At 33.7% G+C, this 26860-nt stretch overlaps 3 protein-coding genes across 3 annotated transcripts in view; all 3 read left to right on the top strand.

Annotated features, from left to right (window-relative positions):
* Window positions 1-4386, top strand: part of LOC114303518 (uncharacterized) — a 6240-nt gene extending 1854 nt beyond the window's left edge. Inside the window, exon 2 of the mRNA XM_028248656.2 lies at window positions 4016-4386. The gene's annotated coding sequence lies outside the window, so the exon portion shown is untranslated. The remainder of the gene's footprint in view (window positions 1-4015) is intronic.
* Window positions 962-1706, top strand: LOC145807331 (uncharacterized). The gene is made up of 2 exons (XM_082905320.1): window positions 962-1282; window positions 1410-1706. The coding sequence occupies exons 1-2, from the start codon at window positions 962-964 to the stop codon at window positions 1704-1706; spliced, it is 618 nt and encodes a 205-aa protein (XP_082761446.1).
* LOC114303519 (uncharacterized) lies at window positions 1745-26860 on the top strand. The gene is made up of 7 exons (XM_082905319.1): window positions 1745-2297; window positions 2367-2898; window positions 3018-3461; window positions 3699-3749; window positions 3858-3915; window positions 4016-4115; window positions 26670-26860. Exons 1-7 carry the CDS (start codon window positions 1745-1747, stop codon window positions 26858-26860), a joined length of 1929 nt encoding a protein of 642 aa, XP_082761445.1.

Below are 26860 nucleotides of genomic sequence, written 5' to 3'. Positions count from 1 at the left end.
AATTTTAAAATTGCATCTTGCAATGTTAGAGGGTTAAATGACTCCTCAAAACATAAAGAGGTTCGTGATCTTGTTAAGAAAGAGGATATTAAAATCGTGAGTCTTTTGGAGACAAAGGTTAAAAGTGAAAATGAAGCTAAAATTTTTGAAAAAAGCTTTAAAAATTGGAAACTTTTGTCAAATTCACAACCAGATTCAACTGCTAGAATATGGATATGTTGGGATCCTAATTTTTGTGATATTCAAAGAGTAAAACATTCTAGTCAGTTTATTTTTTGTCGGGTTAACATTTTTGAAGGGGATAATAGCTTCTATGTTGTTTTTGTTTATGCTGAAAATGAACATGTGAAGAGATTATCTCTGTTTGATGATCTCTACTCTATCAAAAATTTATTCTGATTTGCCTTGGTGATTTTAATGTTGTCAGATTCCCTCATGAAAAATGGGAGGGAATGGTTGCTGGAACAGTGCTAAAAAGATTTTTAATACCATAATCCTTGAGTCTGACTTGGAGGATTTGTCTTACCATGGGTGCCAATTTACTTGGTCGAATATAAGAAGTGAGGGTTCATACATTACATCTAAGATTGATAGAGTTCTTGTAAATGAGAAATGGCTTGATGGCTATCCTAGTTCTTCTGTAATTTTCTTGCCATCTGGTATTTCTGACCACTCATCTGCTGTTGTTAACATTGACCCTAAAGGGCCTAATCTTAGGAAACCATTTAAATTTTTTGACTTCTGGGCTGATCAAAATGACTTTCTTCCTAAGGTTGGGGAGGTTTGGAGGAAATATGTCAAGGGTTCTCCCATGTTTAGAGTGTGTCAAAAGCTTAAAACTCTTAAACCTATCTTGAAAAACCTTAATAAGAAAGATTTTAGTGAGATATCCACTAGGGTTGTGGTTGTACATGCTCATGACCACCTTGTGAGTACTCAAATCAAGCTTGATTGAGACCCTATGAATGCTATCCTTCAAAATGAGGAAAGGGTTGCCTATGCTAAGTATGTGGATCTCTGTAGTGTGGAGGAAAAACTTGCTCTTCAAAAATCTAGAATCCAGTGGTTGGGTCTAGGTGACAGAAACTCCAGGTTCTTTAGAACCATTAAAGGAAATGTTAACAAGGGTAGAATCAGTAGTGTCATGATGCCCAATGGTGATAGGGTGACCAAGAGTGCTGATATATTTGCCACCTTTGTGGACTCTTTTACTAACCTCTTTGGTGATAGGGTGACCAGGAGTGCTGGCTATGAGAGAATTAGTAATCTTGTTTCTAAGAGGGTCTCTGTTGACTAATTCAATGATCTTGCTAGGGAGGTCACTGATAAGGAAATCACTGATGCTTTTAGATCCTTGAAAGCTAATAAAGCTCCGGACCCTGATGGCTATTCTGTTGGTTTTTTTTAAGAAATCATGGGAGGTGGTGGGGAAAGAGGTTGTGGTAGCTATTAGGTCCTTTAAATCTGGTGAGCTTCTCCAAGAGCTCAACAGTACAAACATAGCTCTCATTCCCAAAAACCCTAAAGCTGAAAAAGTGGGTGATTTTAGACCCATCTCATGTTGTAATACCTTGTATAAATGCATCTCAAAGATTATAGCTGATAGAATCAGAGGGTTTTATCAGACCTTACTGATCCGGTGCAGTCAGCTTTTGTTCAAGGTAGAAGGATCTCTGATAACATCTTCTTGTCTCAAGAGCTTATGATAGGCTATCACAAAAAGTCTCCAACACCTAGGTGTACTATGAAAGCGGACATAATGAAAGCCTATGATAATGTTCGCTGGGATTTTGTTTTGGATGTCCTTAGAGCCATGGGGTTCCCTCCTAATATCATTGGTTGGATTAAGGCTTGTATAACTAGTCCTTTCTCCATTTGTATCAATGAGAGTCTTCATGGGTACTTTAAAGGGGCTAGAGGTCTGAGACAAGGTGATCCTATGTCCCCTTACCTCTTTGTTCTTGTTATGGAAATTCTTGCTAAGATTTTGACTGAAAAATCTAGTCACCCTGAGTTCAAGTTTCATTGGAGATGTAAGAATCTCTGCTTTGCGGATGACCTTATGATTTTTTGTAAAGGAGATGTCTTTACTGTCAAGGCCATAAAGGATGGGCTAGATGAGTTTCAAAGCTTGTCTGGTTTTTGTCTCCTAGCCCCAACAAAAGTCATATTTTCTTCTCTGGGTGTGAAAAAATTGAGAGATGAGATTCAGAATATTACCCAATTTAATGAGGGCTTTTTACCGGTGAGATACTTCGGGGTGCCTTTAATCTCAACCAAATTGAAATCTAGTGACTGTGATACACTTGTTGAGAGAATTACCAAGAGGATCAAAAGCTGAACCAACAAATGTCTCTCATATGCAGGTAGAGCTCAATTGATTCAATCTATCCTCTTCTTTATGCATGTGTACTGGTCTTCTTTGTTCATCATACCTAAGAAAGTTATAAAAGCCATTGAGAGTCTGTTCAGATCTTTCTTTTGGACTGGGTGTGATCTTAGGAAACATGGAGCTAAGGTTTCTTGGGACCAAGTCTGCTCTCCTAGGTTTGAGGGTGGTTTGGGGTTTAAATCCCTTGAGATTTGGAATAAGGCTACTATTACAAAGCATGTCTGGTTTCTCTTCTCTGGGGGTGATCAGTCTATGTGGTGCCAATGGGTTAAGTCGCACTTACTCAAGGGCAAGGGCTTTTGGAGGGTTAAATTGCCTAGTGATCCCTCTTGGGTTTGGAGTAAAATTTTATCCCTTAGACCTACCATTTACCCATTGATTAAACACAAAATTGGTAATGGCTCAAATATCTTCCTGTGGTTTGATAATTGGCATCCCCTTGGCTCTTTCTGGGCTAAATTTCGTGATAGAATTGTTTATGACACTGCCCTTGGTAGGAGACTAAGGTCAGTAGTATCAACAATAAGGCCTAGAAGTGGCCTTGTATTACTTCTTGGGAAGTACAGGAGTTGATTGAGAATACCCCTTCTACTTTGACTCCTAATCTGGGTGATGATTCCGTTAGTTGGGGGCTCTCCCCTGATGGTAAATTCTCTATCAATTCTACTTGGAATTACCAGCGCAAATCTTTTGATAAAGTGAATTGGGCTAAAATTTTGTGGGGACCCCATAACATTCCCAAAGCTAGCTTGGTAACTTGGATGGCTATCCTTGGCAGATTAAACACTGGGGATAGGCTCAAAATGTTTGGTATTACCCAGTCTTCTGAATGTGTTCTCTGTAATGCTCCTAATAAGGACCACAACCACCTATTCTTTGATTGTCCTTTCTCTTTTAGAGTTTGGGAGTGTATTAAAGGTAAGCTCAATGTGAATTGGCCTAACCTTTCCTGGCCTGATATTGTTAATTTGGTTTCTAAATCTGTTGGGGGTACATCCTTAAGTGCCATTATAACTAGACTCACTTTTACTTGCACTGTGTACCAATGTGGATTGTTAGGAACAACAGGGTTTTTAGAAATGATCTTCTCCCTATAGAAGTTGTGACTAAATGCATTGTAGATATGGTTAGATTTCGAATGATGTCTATTACTAATCTCAAATTGCATCCTAGTGACAGCTGGTTCTTGAGCTCATGGAGGTTACCCAATACAGTACTTGGAATGAGAGATGGGAGTTCAGTAAATTGTGGGTTGAGTGATAGCAGCATACATTGAGTGGTTTCCTCAAATTTGCTCATTTTGTAGGTACATGGATAAGCTGAATTTGAAGATTGTGAGTGAGAATTACCTATATGAGTGGGCCGAGAGTATTGGGAGGAAAACACACATCCATTCCCCAAATCCACTAGCCACATTGAGTGTCTTTGATTTATACTTGTATACATTGCTGTCTTTGCTGTGCAGGTACCTAGAGCAGAAGACTCTTGAGGGATGTGAGATTCTAAATTGTGGGTGGAGTGTTGTGAGCCCACAAAATGAGTGTTGTTGGTATAATTTGAATGTTACTATGTTCATCCTTCCCATAAATAAGAGATATTTATTATATCAACTATTTTTGACAGGAAATACTAAATGGAGGATGCATTGGGAGTTTTGTGAAAGATTTTACAGCTGCTCGAAGCACTTTAGGAGTGAAGGAATCTGTTTATATTTGTTGTGCCTGTACTTGGGTTTTGTTAATGCATGTCTACTTGTTGGCAACACCTGCTGTCAATTCTTTCCTCCCAACTTGGCATGTTGTTTCTTGGAAGCACCCAAATGGTTTGCATGGCTGCTGGAGGCGCCTGAGGAGTGTAGAAAATTGTTGTTTCATTACTTTGTATATATTTTTAGTTTTATGTGTATTCTTTGAATATTTTTTGAACCTATCCTTGCCGGGTGTGCAATAGTCGCTAGTTATTTTGGTTTTTTTAATTCTTCTAGGTTACTATCACGGTGGACTGATTCTAGTATTTTCTTTACTAGTTTAAGCCTTGTCCAAATGTGTTTTTTTTTTTGGGTTTTGGTATGCAGTGTTGCTGTCCGTTTTTTTGCTGATGTATAGTTTCGGTAGGGCCTGGGGGATGCCCTTCGTAGTTGTGTAAGTCTCTTCTTTTTATTTTATGACTTACCCAAAAAAAAAAAAAAATCTAAGAAGATGGCAAACAACCATATTATGATTGTCTATTTGCTCCTGTGTCCATTGGTCTTCTGGCCAAAACAGAGGAGAAGAATGGTGATTTTAGGAGGGGGAAGAAAAAAATTGGAACAAATCTTATTACTATTTTTTTGTAACAAAGAACTTGACACATTTTGATGAAGCATCTCCTAAAAGCTAAATCACGTTATCTAAGACCTGGAGCACATCTTATTACTATTTTTTATAATTATTTATGAAACAAACAATAGAAACCAATACGGTGGATACAAACCAAATTATATAAAAAAAAATATAGTGAATCAAACTATCAATTCACATTAAAATGTATAAAATAAAATAAAAAATTGTCCATGCCTACAACACTACATATATTTTATCTCATGGTAGACAAACACAAATAGCTGGCAACAAATCCAAATCCTCCAAGCACATAATGACAAATCCAATTAACAACAATGCATAACAAATTCAGTTAAGAACAATACATGACACCAAAACAAAGCAAAACAAAAAAAACTCTATGATGCAACAATAGCAAGGACGTAATGCATTCCAATGCAACTACTATGAAATTCGAACAAAATGTCCAACTTCACTTTCTTTACCGCCACCAATTTTGATAAAAATTTTACTTTATTTACTTTCTCAGCAACCAAACAAGACAGACAAAACCCAATAAAATTAATTAATTTAATTTTGATAAAAACGCAATCATAACAAAATTAATTTAATTTTGAAAAAAATTAATTTATCTTTTCACTTTCTAGGCTAATAAAAAATAAAACAACTTGCTGATAAAAAATAAAATTTCCTGGGCTTCTTACCAAACATGATAGAAATATTTTCAAACCCTTACACTATGTATGGGAACTTAGGAGAGAAAAGAAAAGAAATGATTACTTAAGTTATAAAAGAAAAGAAAAGAAAAGAAATGATTGTGATTTCTCTCATTTTTGTTTGGATAAGGAAGAAATAAAAGAAAAGAAATGATTATGATTTCTCTCATTCTTGTTTGGTTAGATTTCATTAAGAGAAAAGAAAAGAAATTATTTATGTTATATTACCAAAACAACCTTTTTTTATTTTCAATCATTTTATTTCTTTTATTTTTATAGTGACAAAATTGGTATTATAAAAATAGTGATTTCTTTTCTCTCCCAATCTCTTCACTTTTGGAAAGATTGAAAATGAGACTTATAAGAGAAATGAGTTTCTCTCCATTTCTCTCTATTTCTTTCCATTTCTCTCCGCTTAAGTTATCCAAATAAGTAAGAGAAATATATATCTTTCCATTTCTTTTCTTTTCTCTCCAAATCACTCAATCCAAACATAGTGTTAGAAACACAAACAAAAATACATATAAAATCAACTCTCAAAAAGTTTTTTCTTTTTTCCCTTAAACTAGGCCTGTAAATGGATCGGATTCGGATCAGATTTGTCAAAATCCGAATCCGATCCGATTATGTCAAACCCGAATCCGATCTGAATTCGTTTAGTCTATATCCGATTATAGATATCCGAATCCAAATCCGATAATTTCGGATATCTGATCCGATCCATTTATTTATTTATTGAGCTACAATTTTATATAATTTGATTTTTTTTTTCATTTTGTGTTTTTTTTATTCAAATTGAGAATACTCGGATCGGATTATCGGGTTATCGAGTTGGATCTGATTTTTGCATATTCAATCCATTTAATTTAATAAATGGATTAAATGGATTCGGATTATCGGATTTTCAGATCGGATTTTTTGTAAACGGATTCGGATTATCGGATCGGATTCGGGTTAAATCCGATTCATTGACAGCCCTACGTTAAACCATAATACAATCATGTTCACAAAAAAGGACTATTAACAAATTGGGAAGATTGGCTTGGCGGATGAAAAAAAACAAACCTAATATTTCAGAAGTTATGTAATTATCATCTTTTTTTTTCAATAATCAAATAGCCAGAAAAGCCAAAAAAAAAAAAAAAAAGTATTGACCAAAAAAAGTCCAAAAACCAGCATATTTCACCATCCAAAAAACAGCATATTTGAGAGCTCTAAACAGCAAGTTCTAGACGGTAGAGGATAAAACACATTATTAAGAACTTATTAAACACAAACTTAAATCCCATTATATCTCATAAACTTCAATCTCATCGCAGTTAGATTGTAAATCTATATAAATATAACAAGTGGCTAATGTAGAACTTGAAACACTTTTAAGGAGGACATATCCTTAATTGTTTGGACAAAAAAATAGCCTATTATTGACCAAAGTGGATTGTAAGTTAATTTTTAGGTTGCCAAGGGCGATTTCAACGAATACGATGTCGCTTGGCAAATAGGTATTAAATTGTCGCTAGGCTCAAAAATTTTAGGTTGTCAAGGGTATTTGCAGAATTTAATGCAATGGTTAGAATGCAACCTTAATCACAGATGCAATAATGGATGCAGTCATGCAGGTCAAAGAATCAAAATGAGCATTTGTTTCATCATAACCAAATCAATGCAATGCATCCTAGAAGATATCTGTAATCACTGGGTTGTAAGTTCAATAATAAGAGTAATAAGAGTGCAATATCCCCAAATTCCATGCATTTACCAAATGTGATGTTTGAATTGAACTTTTATTGCTAAGCGATACAGCTTCATCTTCCCTTATTCTTCTCCTAATTGTAAAAATGTAAAAGATTTTAAAAAAAAAAATTATATACATTTATCCTCAATTACCTAACAATTCATAGGGCATTATCTAGCACAACCTAATAGTTAACATTGTCTAAATTGAAATAATAGAAATTAAGGTGAAATTTGGATCAAACTACAATCTAAAAAGTGTAATTTATCATTTTAAATACTTAGCAAGCAAAAATTCATTTACAAAATACAACAATTTAATTGTTAAAAAAAAATTAATAATCCCGTGCCCACCACTACAACTAATCCAATGTAAAATTCGGCCAAATCAAAATCAAAATCAAAATCAAAATCCTCTTAAACAGATCAAATCAAAATCAAAGTAACAAAAATCTCAAGACAAATCGATATATACATATATATATATATAGAGAGAGAGAGAGAGAGAACTGACCTGTCGAGAAGACAGATATGCCCACAGAAGACAGAGAATCAAAAGAAGCGAGTCTGGCAGGAAGACGGAGAGAGACTGGGTCATCGTGAGTGACTCGATCATCGGCGACAGACTCGATTGTCGTCGGGGTCGGGGAGCTCAGCAAAGAGAGGGAGCCTGAAAATGAATTTGAAATTTGAAATCAATGAGAAAGATAGAGAAAAGGGCAAGTTAGAAACGTCATTCCACAACAAGAAAAGTAATTCTTTATTTTTTTTTTCTTTCTAAATTTGTGTCTATATTCATGATCTAAACATAATATAAGTGGGTCATCTCTTACTGTTAGGATTAGTGGGTCTATTTCAAATAATTCAAAATATTTATTTTGAAATGTGTATGAGAAAGTATCTATTAGGAATTGATTTTTTAATTTTTATAAAAAGGCGTGTGAAAAAAATAGAGAAAATAATATGATAACGTATAATAACTTTTTAAATAAAAATAAAAGTTCTCAAACAAATCTATAATCACATAATCAAATTATATTTGTTTTAAAAAATAAAATAATTTATTCAATAATTAAAGTTGTAAGAAGATAGAAGAAAATTTGAAATTAATCTCAATCGTTAAATCCATGGCCACCCAGGATAGGATAGCCCTTTATTGGCCAAACAGCAATCCTCTATTTTTTTCAATACAAAAAATAATGTATTGAAAGTCTTACGATCTCACAATTTCATCAAGTCAAACTCAACCAAGTAAAACTCAATCTCACAATTTCAGAAGCTATGAGAAATTATCATCTATTTTTTTTCAATAATCAAACAGCCCGAAAAGCAAAAAAAAAAGTATTGACAAAAAAAAGTCCAAAAATCAGCATATTTGAGAGCTCTAAACAGAAAGTTCTACACGGCAGAAGATAAAACACATTATCAGGAACTTATTAAACATATAAACTTAAATTCCATTATATCTCATAAACTTCAATCTCATCGCATTTAGATTGTAAATCTATATAAATATAACAAACGGCTGGTGTAGAACTAGAAACACTTTTAAGGAGGGCATATCCTTAATTGTTTGGACAAAAAAAATAGCCCATTATTGACCATTACTAATCAAAGTGGATTGTAAGTTAATTTTTAGGTTGCCAAGGGCGTTTTGAGCCAATATGTTGTCGCTTGGCTCAAAAATTTTAGGTTGCCAAGGGTATTTGCAAAATTTAATGCAATGGTTGGAATGCAACCTTAATCACAGATGCAGTAATGTATGTAGTCATGTAGGACAAAGAATCAAAATGAGCATTTGTTTCATCATAACCAAACCAGTGCAATGCATCCCAGAGGAAATCTGTAATCACTGGGTTGTAAGTTCAATAATAAGAGTAATAAGAGTTCAATATCCTAAAATTTCATGCATTTACCAAATGTGACGTTTGAATTGAACTTTTATTGCTAAGTGATACAGCTTCATCTTCCGTTATTCTTCTCCTAATTGAAAAAATGTAATACATTTAAATATATATATATATATATACATTTATCCTCGATTACATTTATCCCCTAATACTTAACATTGTCTAAATTGAAATAATAGAAATTTAGGTAAAATTTGGATCAAACTACAATGTAAAAAGTGTAATTTATCATTTTAAATACTTAGCAAGCAAAAATTCATTTACAAAATACAACAATTTAATTGTTAAAAAAAAAAAAATAATAATCCCGTATTAATCAAATATCGTGTTCTGTCCCACTGGAGTCCAATGTAAAATTCGGGATCTCAGACAGATATATATATATATATAGAGAGAGAGAGAGAGAGAGAGAGAGAGAGAGAGAGAACTGACCTGTCGAGAAGGCAGGTCTGTCCACAGAAGACAGAGAGTCGTCATCGTGAGCGGTCGTCGTCGTCGTCGTGAGAAGCGAGGAAAAACAGTCAGCCGATCGTCGTGAGAACTCGAAGGAGCGAATAGAGATAGAGAGAGAGAGAGAGAGAGAGAGAGAGAGAGAGTGTCTGCTAATGTCTCAAAACGAAAATTAATTTCAAATTTGAAAGAGAGAAAATTGCGAGTTAACGTCTTTCCACAACGGGCAAAAGTAATTTTTTATTTTGTTTTTTCTTTCTAAATTTTTGTCTAAATTTATAACCTAAACGATATAAGTGGGTCATCTCTTGTTAGGATTAGTAGGCTTGTTTTGAATAATTGGAATTATACATTTTAAAATGTGTATGAGAAAGTATTTATTAGAAATTAATTTTTTAATTTTTATAAAAAGACGTGTGAAAAAAATAAAAAAAATTATATTAATTTTTTAATTAAAAATAAAAGTACTCAAACAAAACTATAATCAAATAATCAAATTATATTTGTTTTAAAAAATAACTAAACTAAACAAAGCAATGACTTTTTTTAGCAGCTTCCTTGTTGACTTTATTTCATCTTTAATTAACTTTTATTTTTAAATTTTAAAAAAGTTTTGACTTTTTCAAATCCAGAATCGTGAGGTTCAATCCAGAACTGATTCGTAGCATACGGATTTTTAAATTTCTAATTCGGAATCGAACTACAGATTCAAAAAACCAATCTAATATTAACGAATTGAACTAGACTGAATTAGGGTACAAATTATACGAATTCCTTGCTCAACCCTACAATCACTCTCTAATAATTCTAAAATTAAGATGCCTATAAACAACGGTCTAGCATCTCTTAGAGCATCTCCAATGGTGTGCCATTAGAGCTACTATTGCCAAATTATGGCAGCAGTTGATAAAAAGGTACATCCAATTGTAGGTTTTAGCAACTGCTATCTTTGGCAAATGCAAAACTGCTAAGCTAGCTTCAACCAAACGTTTCCTCCCTCCCTTCTCCCTCATTCATCATCCTTTCCAAACACAGAAGCAATATTCACCCAAAAATGACACAAATTTCAAAACAGAGAATCAATTTCCAAACACAGAAGCAAGCTAGTAAAATTTCAATTTCAGTAATTTGAAGAAAAAAAAATAGATAATCAACACAGTGAAGTAAAAGAAAAAAATTACCTGACAACTGTGGGTTGATCTTCTTCATGTTCTTCATTAGAGTTTCAATCATTGAGGACGAAGGGGTTTCTTCACTGAGGACAAAGTGGTTCGATTAGTCCCTGATGATTGTGAATCAAATGAATTTTTTGAATCAAAGAGAAAGACTAATTGGATCGAGAGACAGACAAACAGACGGATAGACAAACCTGGGTTCAGAATCAGTGAGAGATGGAGAGAGAGTGATTTTGGAAGAAAGAGGGGGTGGAGGTAGATAGCAATTCAGAGAGAAAGAGACTGAAAGTGAGAGGGAGATAGAGGAAAGGTTGGTCTTTAGCAGTGGGGGTGAAGCCATCGCCGTTCGAATAGAGAGAGAAGAGATGACATCTAAGAGTAAGAGGGAGAGGGAGGAGGAAATGGTGAGAGACAGAGTGAGAGGGAGATGAAGTAGGTTGGATGATTCTGCACAAATCATCTCAATCGTAGGAGATGTTGTACGTGAATGATGGTGATGATACCATCAGAGCCATTGTGCTTTGTTTGGGTAAAAAATAAATAAACACAAACAAACTTATCATGAAGTAGGTTGGATGATTTTACACAAATCATCTCAACCGTAGATGTTGTACGTGGACGGTGGTGATGATACCATCAGAGTCGTTGTGCTCTGCGTGGGTAAAAAAATAAAATAAATAAATAAAATAAATACAAACAAATTTAGTAATAAATTTATTTGTGAGTGTTTTTTACAAAAGAATGTAATATTATTTTTGCAATGTATAATTTGGTGGAGTGAATTATATTTGATTTTTTTTTTCAATTTTTATATTTGTGTAGTCAAGAATAATATAAATATATAATATTTTTTTTAGAAACAGTTAAAAAAGGTCACAAAAGACAAAAAATAAACAAAAAAATACTACAAAATCTATATCCAAACAACACCTGTAAATTTAAAGGAAAAATTAATTAAAATTTGTCAAAATAACAAATTACTTTTATTCATTGTCAAATATAACAATAACAAATATTATTATAACATTTATTGAATAACAAAACAAATACAGACAATTTCGAAGTAAGTCCAGAGACAATGACGCTCTGTCAGTCGGCTTTCACATGGCTCAACAGTTTGCTTTTGACTCTGAGTGGTTTTGGATCATTGTTTAGTTCCATTCAGCAATTGACAAGTATCTTGATGTTTCTCAAAATACAACATAAAAGTGGTGGATTCTATTATTTTACTTAATAATAATCATTTTGCTGCAAAACTCTGATTTGGTTTTGGGAAATAATTTTTTAAAATCATTATTATTTTTCTTATTTTTTTATTTTAATAAATGTTTTTATATTTTAATTCAATTTTTTTTTTAAATTTTTTTAGATGCATTTAGATTAGGTGTATCTAAAAAGTAAAAAAAATGATCTAAATATGAAAAAAAAAATTACTAAAAAAATGAAAGAAAATTGTAAAAAAAATAAGTTCTACAGTTTTGATATTTTTTTGTGATTTTTTTCTGTCTTTTGATAAAAGAAATTTTATATTTGGATAAATTTTTTTTCTTTTTAGATACACCTAATCTAGATGCATTTAAAATATAAAAAAATTAACTAAAATATGAAAAAAAAAATTCATTAAAAAAAATACGAAAAAAATAACGACTTTGAAAAATTATTTTTCAAAACCAAACCAAATGGAGCCCTAGTTTGAGTTGGATTGTATTTACGAAAATAATATTATCTCATCATTCTTGTGAATTTTTTTTTATATAAAATTAACAGAAATTCTATGTGCCTAAAAAAGAGTACCTGATTTTTGTCCAAAAAATTTGTGTGGTAGAGATTAAATGGTGTATTGTGGGATCTATACATAGAGTAAATCTAGACAATATATTAATAATTCTAAATAAAAATTTTAAGTATATAATATTGTTGTGCAATTTATGCATGAATAGAATTTTTTTTCCTCTTAATAATGAAATTCTTACCTTCTTCCAAGAAAGGAAGGCCCACGAATTGATTGAAAAGTTATATAAATAATGTACACGAGAACTATTATATTAGAACATCTTCAACGAATTGATTGAAAAGTTATACAAAAGATGTACACAAGAAGCTATTATATTAGAGCACTGGGGATAACCCGTGCCTGAATACATTATAAATAATTTTTGTTTGATATCATACGTGTTGCGAAATTCAATTATAATAAATCAATTTAAAATGATAATATCACTCCAATTTAAAACTTCACATAGAAATAGGAACAAAATATATAAAGAATACTGAAATAAATAACTAATAAATTTCAAATTTTGTATTTCCTAATCAATTTATCATGAATGTAGGCTTCCCACATCATTCACATAATTGGTGTTGGAACAATCTTCTGTGTACAATAAATAAATTGAAACAAAATTAAACAAATAAAATAAATAACGTACTGAATTTATTTTATCTAACCAAATGAATATTTAAAAGATCAAGTCGAGTGTGTGACAATCTGTCCTTAACAGATTCGACCCGTTTCGGTGCTTACGGACAAATGGCGTCTATCTTCCAGGATACAATGATCTTCACAAATTGTGGTAGCATTCCAAACAATTTGTACGGCGAACAAAAACCTTGTGTTCTATACTCTCTTTATTTTTCCTAAAAAATAATATAAAGAATAATTTATGCAAAGGAACAAAATAGGACAGCAAGAAAAATGAATTTTTCAGACTATTTTTGGATCAAATGACTGTTGGAAAATGGCCTATATTTATAGCCAAACTAATCTGCTGAACAGGTGCTAAAATTGAATGAACAGATGCAAATTTTAAACTGAACAGATACAGCACTGTTTCAGACAGATAACTGCTGGTAACTGTTGCAGTTACATATCTGTTCAGAAACTGCCCAGCAACCGAATCTATTTTGGTCTTTTTGAAACTGTTGGACTTGAACCGAAGGAGGAAAGAAATTAGGACAGAAATTAAATTCAAATTTGAATTAAATTAAATTTTTTCGTAAATATTTTTGAAAAAATTCAAATGAATTTTGTCCAAAAAATTAATATAAGAACCGACCCGACCCACAACCCACACCCGTGCCCGGTCAGACAGCGGTGGAGCGCGCGCGCGTGTGTAGTAGTTTGAGCCAAGGTTCCATTTGTCTATAACTCCTCCCTTCTACAAACTTGGGGTGCCCCTTTGTGATAACCCTGTCCTGTGCTATGTTAATTAATCATGATTATGTTTGTAATTATGTCCTTAATTTGAATTTGGGTGTTAATTGCATGATTATATGTGATTTTGGCCTTATATCTGTTCACCGTAGGAAGATCTGTTCAACTTACTGTTATAAACTGAAAATTGAAGGCCTTATCGGCCACAAAAATCGAAATTGACTACGCCATTGTGATTAGCGTAACTTTTAGAGCCTACGGTGAAATTTAATTAAAAATTGATTCGGAAGGAATTAATTAGTTTAAATTGACTTAATTAAGCACCATTGATTAGTCCTAATTAAGTCTGATTAGGGAAAGCCTATATAAATGAGCTAAGTGTGCTTAAGCTCATATTGGTGAGCTCAAAATCTGATTTAGCTCCCTAGAGAGAGAGGGTGAACCGAATTTAGAGAGAGAAATGAGCCATCCTTGAAGATTTTGCAAGGGAACTCAAGTTTTGAAAGGCTAGGCTCAAGAACTAGATAGAAATTGGAAGATTGGAGCCTCTAGGTGAGTAATTGATATGAATTCATGAGTTTGAGTTGTAATTATGTGAACTCAAAGATAAAGTGTAATCAAGAATTTGAATTGAGTTAAATTTGATGAATTTGAAGTTTGTACATACATGCATGTAAAGAATTTGACATGAGTTTACATATTTGAATATGAAGCATGTTAATCATGATGAAATTGAGATCAATATGTGCATACATGTAACAATTTGCTATGAATCTTCATGTTTGTGTATAAGACATGTTAAATGAGTTGAATTGGAAGTCATTTAAGACATGTATCCATGAATAATGAGGTTATGAGGCTCCACTACATGTTTTGAAGATGATGAACCCATGTAAGATCATACATGCATGAGTTTTGAAATTGACAAGAAGAATTTGGAATGATTTGAGAGATGGACCATAATTTTAGACAATTGGTTCCAAATCACTTATGTTCTTGTGTTATATAATGTCCTTTCATGCCTTTTGTACCAAAAACATGAGCCTTGGGCCTTTGAACATCAAGTTTGAGCTTCAATTGCAGTTTTGGAAATTCCAGAATTTGGCATGTCTGCTCGAGCGTAAAATTCTAGCTTCCAGAACTTTTGCAGACATTGACGTCCGCTCGAGCGGGAATAGTTACGCTCGAGCTTCCAAACACACATTTTGGCTCTCCACTCGAGTGCCCAAAGTTACGCTCGACCGCAAAAATGAGGTAACTAGTACTTTTGCAGACCCAAGGGGTCCGCTCGAGCGGAGAGCCCTGTTTCAGAAAATTTGTAGAGGTGATTTTATGATTCGTTTTCCGTTCTCTTTCATTTCTAAGCACTCTTAGGCATACATTAAGCATTGTAAATGGATTAAGAAGATAAGAAAGAGGCCTAAGAGGAATGAATAAATTATGAACAGATTGAATCGTTTGTGACCCAATATGTGTTATGTAATGTGTAGGGTCGAGCCCAAGGGCGAATCCACCGACAGAACACTGTGAGTAATATCTTAGTAAAGATATTTTCAAGTATGTTACTTTCCAAATGCTACTTCTGTATAAGCTTCATGGATTTGTTGATTTGAAATATGAATGAGTATTCTATATGTCTAATTTTGAATAAGGCTGTTTGATACGTTTGATATATTTGAATTGGGCCTAAGGCCGTTTGCCATTTGATACGTTTGATATATCTGAATTGGGCCTAAGGCCATTTGATATGTTTGATATGTCTGAATTGGGTCTAAGGCCATTTGTTGTTTGATACATTTGAATATTATGATGAGCCCAAGGCCGTTGGAATATCGTAGTGGGCCAAAGGCCGTTTGAATATGAATGTAATGGGCCAAAGGCCGTTTGAATAAAAAGGTGATCATGATCATAAATATGAAATGCACATAGATATGGGCATGAAGAAAATGGGCCTGAGGGCGTTTGACACGTTTTAAGTGTTTGAATTTGGCTCGAGGCCGTTTGATGTATTTGACAAAGCTATACAATAGGCTCGAGGCCGTCTGATAAGTTTATCAAGGATCTATATGGGCCCGAGGACGTTTGCTATGTACAGCAAAGACACAGAATGGGCCTAAGGCCGTTTGTATATGAAATTTACGAGTTTAATGTACTTAATATGAATTTCATTCTATTAACTCCTTTACTTTGGTATGTAACGCCCTCAAAATAAACCCATAAATCATACATTGTTGACATGCTTAGACATAAGAGAATAAAGCATAATTACATTTCATCAGAGTATTCATTACAAAATGTATTATATGTTGACAACAAAAGTAAATGCCCTGCGGGCTTACAACTTTCCAAGCTAACACTTGGTTACAAAAAGGAGAGTACTAACTCAAAACACAAAATAAGCCCTTGGCTTGATATACATGTGATACAAGAATGTAATCACAAAAGATGTCCCAGCCACTAAGCCTCTCAAGTTACGTCCTTGGAGGTGGTATGCTACATGTACCTGAAAATGATGTCCTAGATAGGGTAAGCCAACGCCCAGTAGAGGTATGCTAAACATAATATGAGCAATAACTAAAACATTAGCATTTGATAAATGTTTAACTCACATAAATCAATTCATAACCCATTTCAATTACATGACAAATGTGTCCATGTTTCATTTCATTTTCCATTTCTTATCCAATTTCTCAATTCATAACCCTGGCTCAGAACTTGGCCATATACTTTAAATGAGATTACATCTCATGTCAATAATTCTTCCATTTCAACAATTCAAATGAGATAACAACTCATATCAAAACACTTCCATAAGCCTTAATAGATACACATATATGCTGTATCAATAACACATAAAAACACTTCCATACTTTATAATTGATACACAGATTTGCTGTATCAACACTTCAATAGATACACATATTTGCTGTATCAATGGAGTCCATCCCCTATCTCCTCCCAAATAATATCCGATTTAGGAGTCCATCCCCTATCTTCTCCTAAACCATGGAGTACATCCCATATCTCCTCCCACACAAAACAATGTATATAAACAATTATCATATACATAATTAACCAATACACATATTTGTTGTATTAATCCAACCGCCATACTCGATGACATATTCAATTGATTAGTTTCGGTTTGCCTAATCATCATGCATTGTCTACAACAACCAAGACTATCCTCCACCGATAGCCCAAAGCAATTATTTCTAAACAGAAAATAATTACATCAACAGATAATTTACCAACAATTTTCAAAGGTGAGTGATTAATAAATCCAACTCCACCATTCCATCTCATATTATGTCAATTTCATTATTTCTAACTCAATTTCATAATTCCATGATAAATGTCATTAATTACACTAATGACCCAAATATACCCAAACATGGCATTTTCTTCCTTTTTCTCAATATTGACCCAAAGGCTCAATTATTGTAACAACATCAATAATCTCTTTTTAAGACCCAAAATATACATATATGAGTCAAAAGGACAAAACCCCTCTTTTCAATATAACACATCTCAAACCCTAACTTCCCAAATCAAACCATCTATACAAATAGCTCAACATCTATGTCAAAGCACATAAGAATGAGTAGTTATCCCTACCTCAAGAGATGAAACCCAAACGAGATGATGAAGAAATCCCGAAGTGCTCCAAATCAAGAAATTTTTAGATTCATAGGAAGCCCACACCAAGCTCTACACTTTTTGTAAAGGCTCAAGGGTAGGAGATCACTCTAATTAGATCAAACCCTAGAGAGAAGTTGGAGTTTTAGTGTGAGGTGCTCTCCAATGGAGGTTTTGAAAAAGTAAGAGAGAGAAAGAAAATCAAAAAGTGATCCAAAAAGGTGAAACTCGGACTGTTATAAACGTCTCCCCGCTTGAGCGTGGAAACCCCCGCTCGAGCGTCGGATGCACACTCTCAGAAGTTTTGCAAGCAATGGTTCCCACTCGAGCGTCAAACTTCCCGCTCGAGCGGAGGAACAAAATCAATGGGTCACGCTCGAGCGTCAAAACTTCTGTTTGAGCGTACGAAGACCTGCAGAGAAAAATACTGGGAGATGGAAATTCACGCTCGAGCGTCAAAACGCCTGCTCGAGTGGAGAAGCAACAACAAAGGGCCCGCTTGAGCGTCAAAAGCCCCGCTCGAGCTTGAAGACCAAATTCTGGGCATCAACTTTTGGTTTCAAAGTACAACCAACCTGTTTCAAACCTGCCCAACACAACCCAAGACTCAAATACAAAGAGTAAAGGATGGAAATGAGAATGAGACAACAACACATCCATGGAACCGAGTCTGGAATACAATAAATAAAGAGAGGAAAAACCAGAATCGTTATAGAGTATAAGTTGATAAATTTTCAATTTTGTACAAAAAACAATTCAATTTTTTCAAAAAAAATATTACTTTTTTTTTGGCACATAATTTTTAATTTTTTTTTTCAATTTAAAAGTTAATGTTTTAAAGTTTTGAAAATCAAAATAAATGTCAAATTATCATGTTCCTTTATAGACAATCATAAATGATAAACAATCATTGTTTGAAGGATAATTCTGACTATTAAAATTTAATGGGACTTGAGAGTCCAAAACTCTTAATTAAGACTTAATGGAGTATAAGTTCATAACTTGTGTGTAAATACTTCATTTTTAAATAATAAATAAAAATTAATGAAGAAACTTAGTGTGTGAGTTTGGAAATAAATAAAAATAAAAATAAAAATAATTTTATTTTTTTAAATGGAATTTTGAAAACTTACTATATTGAATTTTCAAAGGAGCGTTATTATACATTTTGAAAAAGATTATGTTAGTTATAGCATAGATAATGTGACCATTTGAAAGTTTTTTTTTTTTTTTTTTTATGAATTTTAGATTTTGTTAAATCGTTTAGCATATTTACTGACACATAATTTCAAATCGTGAAATAGAAACATATACATATATTTTTAAAAATCATAAATTATGGAATAATTGGAGTTTTTTTTTATGATTATAATTAGATTTTACTGAATTGCTTTCATATTAATTCAAATTTTAAAATAATTGAGCATACTTTCTTTTTAAAAGTCATAATTTATGGAATAATTATAATTTAATTGTTATGGTTAAATTAGAGTTAACTAATAGACATTTTTAAAAATAAAAAATAATTAGATTTTAGTGAATTGCTTCTATATATAGTGACACACAAATTTAAATTTTAAAATAGTTGAGCATACTTTCCGTTTAAAAATTATAATTTATGGAATAATTAGAGTTTTATTGTAATGATTAAATGAGAATTTAACCAATAGAATGTTTTTTTATTATTTAAAAATCAAAAAATCATAAAATTTAATTCAAAGGTTTAGAACTCTCACAAGTCTTGTTATTAGAAAGATTCTTTTCCTTAACTGTAAGCACCGTAGCGGGGCGAATCTGTCTTAAGGGCAGAGTGTCTTACACTTGACTTGGTCTTTTGATTTTAATTGGTTCGACAAAATAAATTCTGTAAGTTTTATTTTATTTTGTTTGAAGTTGTTTCAATTTATTTTATTTACACAGAAGATTGTTCCAAAATTATATACAAAAGAGGAGACTTATTCATTCTTATCAACATAATCTTTTAGAAACTCATCATATTGTACATATTTCGCATCCGAAACTTGCCACATCACATTTACGTTAGAGGTCATAACATACTTTATCTTTCTGGATATTCTTGTCAAGCACATAACAAATACAAGGAATAGGTTTACAAATTAAAGATATGTCATATAGAAAATACCATTACAAGGAAATTACTCACCTCGTTTTGTCCAATGTCCCACTTTAATGTTAGCACCTACACATCATAACACGCATGTACTCTCGGTAAACAATTCGTTTACTTTTCCTTTAATATTCGTTCGGTTATTTCCATTCATTCGTTAATTCCATCCATGCTCATGCCATGAAATTGCACATAAAAACATATGAAAATCATGTAAACGGAGGTCTGGAAGGGTAAAAAGTGGAACAGAAACAAAACTCGAAAATTGCCCTATTTTCCGTATGTGCGACAGTCACTTCCACACAAGCGAGACCATCACCGCACGTGCGGTTAAAGAAAAATCAAACTTTGAAGTTGGAAAATTGTTCCGCATGTGTGGGGCTCTAAGCCACACGTGCTGCTGGGTTCTTCTTCAGTCTGAAAATTTGTTCAACTTTTGGAACTCAACCATTTCAAAATCTAACTTCATTTTCATACATTTCTAAGCCTAAAACTCATAAAATCATGCTAAATTTCACATATCTAGCTTTAAACACAAATCATAACGTCATATAAAAACTCAATTCAACATTTGAAACTTCAATTTAAGAGTAGGGCACAAAAATTATAAAGCATATATAGTTGAGTTCCAATCCCAATTTTATATGAAGAAATCTTGAAAACTTCATGAATCATGCATGAATCATGCAAGAAAACTAGGTATGAACATAAATCACATGATATGATGCCAAGATTCTATATTTTCTTATCATATTCTTGAGTTGTATAACACCATACATATATATAATCACATATAAGCTATGAAACCCATTCTTTGACACTTACTCTTCAAGATTTGAGAGGTAAAACCTTACCTCAAGCCTTCAATAACTCTTGATCATGCATAAACTTGATGAATCCAAGCTTGATCTTCGAGTTTCTCTTTAATTTCCCCCCATTTTCTCTCTCTCTCTCTCTCTCTCTCTCTCTCTCTCTCCCTTTCACAATTTTTTCTTTTCTCTTCTTGTTGAGTCTAGAAGTCTCTCCAATATATATATATATATATATAACAATATAAGGATAAACCAATAGAAGGTTGGGCCGAACATGCCCTTACGAATCAGACAAAATCAATTTTCAATTAAACTTCCGAAAGTGTTCTAAAAACTCCAATGAGTCTATCCATGTCCTCTGTTTCGGTTTCTGAACTCGTTAAGGCCATCAATTTCAATTCCGAAGTTATAATCACAATAGATATTTTTGCCAATTTGGACAAATATAATCAAATTGAACCAGTCGAACTCATAATTAAACAAAGACAAATATGACACGCATTTTAGGGCCGTTACAGTTCCAGTTTTGAACTCATGACTTTGAGGCCCTGTATCTCCTTCGTTTTAAGTCTGATTTTGACGCGGTCTGTTGTGTTGGACTCATCTCAATGAGTGCTTCACACCGATATGGTCAAAACTGGCTTTCGACAACTTTGAAAATTTTATTTTTCTGCAAATTTGGCCGGTTTCGCAACTACCAGCTAACTTTAGTGATCTCTTGGCTCCTTGAGTTGGTAGGTGTCACAACCCAAACCAGCCCCTATGGGTTTAGCACAGTAACCAGCCAGTAATCCGTGATTACTGAAGGCCTGCTTAACAGTAAAGACAATAATATAGAGTATAGGGGCTGGCGGAAGCCAAAACAGTAAATAAAAGATGTCCAATGAGCTGTGACAGTCTATATGCAAAAGGACTTTTCTGAACATATTCACATTCATAAGCAAAACATATATACACCAAATGTACAAACATTCAGGTTAGGGACCAAATCCTTAATTAGCACAGTACAGTACAAGTCTTAAACAGTATTACAAAACAAAGACGGAAGGGTGACACTGGGACACCCCAAAACAGCCTTAGCTTGGAAGGACTGGAACCTCGCAGTGAGGCACAATGGTTGGCTTGAAAAAACTAGAACTTAATTCGACGCTCCTAGCATTGATCCGGTGCCTGAACACCTACATATAAATATAAACAGTGAGCTAAAGCCCAGTGAATAACAACTGTGTAAAGAGGTTAAGAATGAATGTCCTTTCAGTCATTAAACAGTCATATCAATCGTTTAGAAACCATAGTAGTTATATGTGGTACATCCAATAGCAAAATAGTACAGTAGGTCTTAATAGACCGAATAGTCAGTTGATGGCCATCATAACAGTAAACAGTAATGGTTCCAAACATGGGAACCGACAGAGATCTCTGTATCAGTAGCAGTAACAATACAGTAACAGTAGATTGCTATGGATGCCACGAATTCAGTTCACAAATAGGACAAGCATTCATTCAGTAACAAGTATCATTTCAGAAAGCAGTACAGTAGATCATTCAGAAAATATTCATGATTGAACGTATCTTTACAACATTGTTACTCACAGAGCTCTAGGCTATAAGCAGCTAATGAGCATCCTCGGATGTCAACCCTACACAGTTACAGAACGAACACACACTAAGTTACATACTTGGGAATCAACAACTTAGTCCCTATCTTGACTCGTTGTGGTTCTACATCAATAACCTCATTAAGATGCCTTAAACTAGGCCTAGGAATGCCTAGGATGAAATGAGGATGCAAAGATGTACTTTAAAACACTTTTCTAAATTTTCAGAAAACAGGGGTCTCGCTCGAGCGTGGACTTCCTTGCTCGAGCGGTCTGTAAAAATGAAAAAAGTACTGAATGTTGAAAATCCCCGCTCGATGCTCACTCGACGCTCGCTCGAGCATAAGACACAGTCCTCGCTCGAGCGTAGGTTCCCTCGCTCGAGCGTGCATCTGCATGCACCAAAAACCTGAGAGCTTGTAATCTACGCTCGAGCCAGCATCCCTTCGCTTGAGCGGAGCTCTGAACAAAAGATGGTCACTCGAGCGTGGAAGCCAAAATCTGGAATTTTCAGATTTGCCTCCCAAGCTCAAACCAAGCATTCAACACATCAAAACTCAACCTTTTGGGCCCATTTTTTGGAAAACACTTGAAAACTCATACTACAACATGTTTTGAAGATCAATTTTGTAAAATCAAGCCCAAAGGTAAGTCAATTGAACACAATTTTAAAGAAACTCTCATGAACTATGTAAAAATATAACATGCAAGAACTCTTATGAATTAAGTGCTCTAAACCTTGACCAAATGCAAGATTATGCTCAAAACTATGGTGAATTCATGGACTATAACATAAACATGAACATGCATGTAAAAATTCATGGATAACAACCTCAAAATGCAAGAATATATACATGCATGCATGAATTAGCTCATAATTCAACACTTTAAGCCATAATTTGACTCAACCTCCAATAATCCCTAGAACCATGCAAGAATAACCAAATGTACAAATGAGAGGATGAAATCTCTACCTTAGGTCTTGAATTCAAGGTATAGAAGCTCAATTATGCAATTCCTTCAATTTCTTCTAGTTCTCCAAGCCAATTCTAGATGAATCAATCTTGTTCTCCTACTCTCCCTCTCTCAAACGGTTTGGGTCTCTAAGAACATGGCTGAAGAATGATGTATGAAGGTGCCAAACAAGTTTGTAATGGTGGCCCACTAAGTGGCAATTTGGTAATAACCTATATTCCACTAAACTAGCATTATTTAATCTAATTTAATCATTCCAAATCAAATTTACACTAAATCCGCCATAAAATCACATAAATTCTAATTAGCATAAAACACTAATCAATTCCAGATTCGGCCGCCAATAAGACCTTCAATTTGCAATTCGAAATTAAACATGAACAAATCAATTAAGTAATCAAACAGATAAAAATACGTTTAAACAATACACTCATGCAATCAGTTCAGAATTTCAGTCCGATCAACCACTTATCATGCTTAATAATAGATTAGCACTAATTAGAGGTGAGGGTTGTCACAGTAGGTTTAGACTCCTTGAGTTGACACAAATCCTTTGGTATATTTAGATATTGATTTTGACAAGCCGAGATGCTAGTTCCATGCCGAGAGAGAAGTGTCGATCAATATTGCTACCGAGGATTAAATCATGAGATTCATGCCGAAGAGGCAAGTGAATTGATATAGTGTTTGTTCCGAGAATGTCCAATGTTGTGGAACATGTTGCTGAGATGTGACTAAAAAAGAATGACTAAATTTGTTCTCGGCATTGCGGTTGAGCTGTCGAATTTGTTCTCGACATTGTGTGACTAAGGTTTTATCTATTATGTACTATAAGTTTTATCACGTTATTATTTTGATTGGTTTCAGTTTTTGGTTTTGCCCAAAAACCGTTTACATATTTTTAAATTATAGTTTCCATGTAGTTTGGTACTATTTTTCTAATAATCTTAAGACAGATTCGTCCTCCCACTGGTGCTCAGGATTTAATGGACGTCTATCTCCCAGGATACAACGATTAATGTCTTGCACTAGCAGCACTACTATTGCAAGCCTAGTGAACTTCCTTGTGCATGCACTCTCTTTATAGGGAAAAAAAAATGGACTCAGAAAAATATGAAGAATATATGCAATGATAGGGGAAGAAAAGTCAAAATATTCTACGTGTACAAAATTAGAAAATGGATTTAACCAACAATTCAAAACATAAACTATAATCTATCACATTGGATACTGTAGAAATTTTGTTTGTATAAAACCAAGAAATAAATGAATACATATTTAACCAAAAATTTGAAATCCCTATATAAAGATGGTACAAATCTGTCTTAAGATTGTTAGAGAAACCAGTACCAAATTTATATAGGAAATATAATTAAAAAATATGTAAATGGCTTTTGGGCAATACTAAAACTGAAACCAATCAAAAAAACAACGTAACAAAACTTACAGTAAAAAATTGATAAAACCTGATCGAGTCGAGTGTGTGACACTCTGTCTTGAAGACAGATTCGTCCTTCCACCGGTGTTCAGGATTTAATGGATGTCTATCTCCCAATGTCTTACACTAGCAGCACTACTATTGCAAGCCTTGCGAACTTCGTTGTGCATGCACTTTCTTTATTGAAAAATTAGACTTAGAAAAATATGAAGAATAAATGCAATGATAGAGGAAGAAAATTCGAAAATCCATCAATAAATGAAATGAGGGAGATGGAATATATAGAGCCCTCCGTGACTTTTTAGAAAGGTTGTGACCCTTTAAAAGGTACAAATGAAGTGAGGGAGATGGAATAAATAGACTTTTATGTGACTCTTCGAAAAGGTTGTGACCCTTTAAAAGGACACACCTTTCAAACTCAAGAGACACAACCATTGAGTAAATTTTAATTCAAATTTTTCGACGTTTTCTTCTCAGAATTGTAGTTGACATGGGTAAGACATGGTTTGAGTACCAAATTGACAAATAGGGGCTGAGGTTGTCATTAAACGGCCACTTAACGTGGAATGGTTGCCGAGTAATGCGAAGGTCCATGCGTGGACATGCCGAGTAGCTTTCTGCAAGTTGCGCTGCCACTACTGGGCTGCTTATCGATGCCAAGTAACAATGGGTAGATTGGGTGAGCTGTAGTGATGCCGAGAAGGGTTGAATAGCTACCAAACAACCTTATTGGGTTGCCGAACATCTCCATTGTCGGTTTGCCGAACAACCTTTGTTGAAGAACTTGTGATTCTAGTTTTAACCCAAATAATTGGAAAACTGAGGAACTTAAGTTGTGTGCCGAGTAAGTGGTGCCAAAACACCTGGATCCCCCTCATTTATAATGTGACTTAGCCGAGAGCTTGGTCGGCATCACTTGAGGCTGCGGTGGTAGCCACCATGATTATGTATACTTGCACCAATGAGCGTGGCGATGGAATTGTGGTGCCGAACATCCAGAAATGGTTGAACGGCTGCGCGAATTTAACAAGGTAGTGGCCGAATAACTTATGTATGGCCGAGTAATGTGATGTAGGAAATGGGAATTTTTGAATAATGTTGCTGAATAAGTTAGCAACTTGATAAAGTTGCTGAATAATGTTACTACTGTCGAAAAACAACTTATATATATAAAATCCCTAATAATGTTCTCGGCAAACTGATATATATAAAATTCATAATAATGTTCTGGGCAAAAAGGTGAGGGTTATTAGGCAACAATGTTCTCGACAAACTCCTAATACCATTATATGTATATATAAAATTCATTTTAATAGTCGAATTAATTGTATCCAAGGGAGTGCTCCACGGAAAGGTAAGTGATAAAAGTTAGTTCCCACATTACAAGAAATTTCACTTTTGGCGGCTAAAATTTTAGTTTCCAAAAGCCTTATTTTAGTCGCCAATCACTTTTGTTGACTAATATATTTGGTCGCCCATTTGGTCGCCAATAGTTCGTCGGGAAAGACAATCGGCAACTAAAATTTTTTTGGTAGCCAAAAGTGACCTATTGGTGACTAAAACTTTATATATTTTTTAAAAATAATTAAATATATGTATATTTTTACTTTTAGCGACTAAATTATTTAGTAGCCAATTGAGCATATGTGTTTGGCGACTAACTATTTGGTAGCCAAAAGTTTTACTTTTTGAGAATTGGCGACTAAAAATTTAGTAACCAAAAATTTCACTATTTTATAATTGGTGACTAAAGTTTTAGTAGCCAAAAGCCAACCTGTGACATTTGTTTAGTCGCCAAAAGGTCTCATTTAGTTTTTATAATTTGTTTTGTAATATTTTTTGCGCCACTTGTAACCTGTGTATGTACAAAATTATTCATTCATTCAATTCTCAGCCATTCAATAAAAATATTTCTCCACAACCTATAGCATTCAATTTTCAACCATATACAAAACTTAACTATTAACCGTACATATCAAAGAAAATAAGAATCCATAAACATAGCATAATCCAACAAATACATATACTATCCAAACCAACAATTAAAATCCAAATTAAATAAAATCTTAATAACAAAACATATCAGGTGTACATGTTTCGAATCTCTAATCTCAGGGTCTCTGTCTCCTTATCACGTGCTCTTGATGCAACTTCGGATATGGTGAAGAGAGTCGTGGGCTGATCCCAAATCCAGTCAATTGATCTATTGTTAAATTCTTACATGTAGGTCACCTTATCGAGGATCAATCCAATCATTTGTCTTCTTCGACTTGTGACACTTCTCATAGAATTTGCAAAAATCGGGCAACTCTTCGTCGTTCTCATCTACCTGTTAATTTCTCATCTAACAGAATTGTTTTAAGCGAAGAATCCAAATGTGGAAAAAGATTAAGAAGGAATCCAGTGACACAAAGATGA

The sequence above is a fragment of the Camellia sinensis genome, chromosome 14, assembly GCF_055761805.1.
Source record: "Camellia sinensis isolate YWXY chromosome 14, ASM5576180v1, whole genome shotgun sequence".
NCBI classification, from domain to species: domain Eukaryota; kingdom Viridiplantae; phylum Streptophyta; class Magnoliopsida; order Ericales; family Theaceae; genus Camellia; species Camellia sinensis.
Note: the sequence above shows the minus strand (reverse complement) of the source record. Positions and strands in the feature narration are given on the sequence as shown.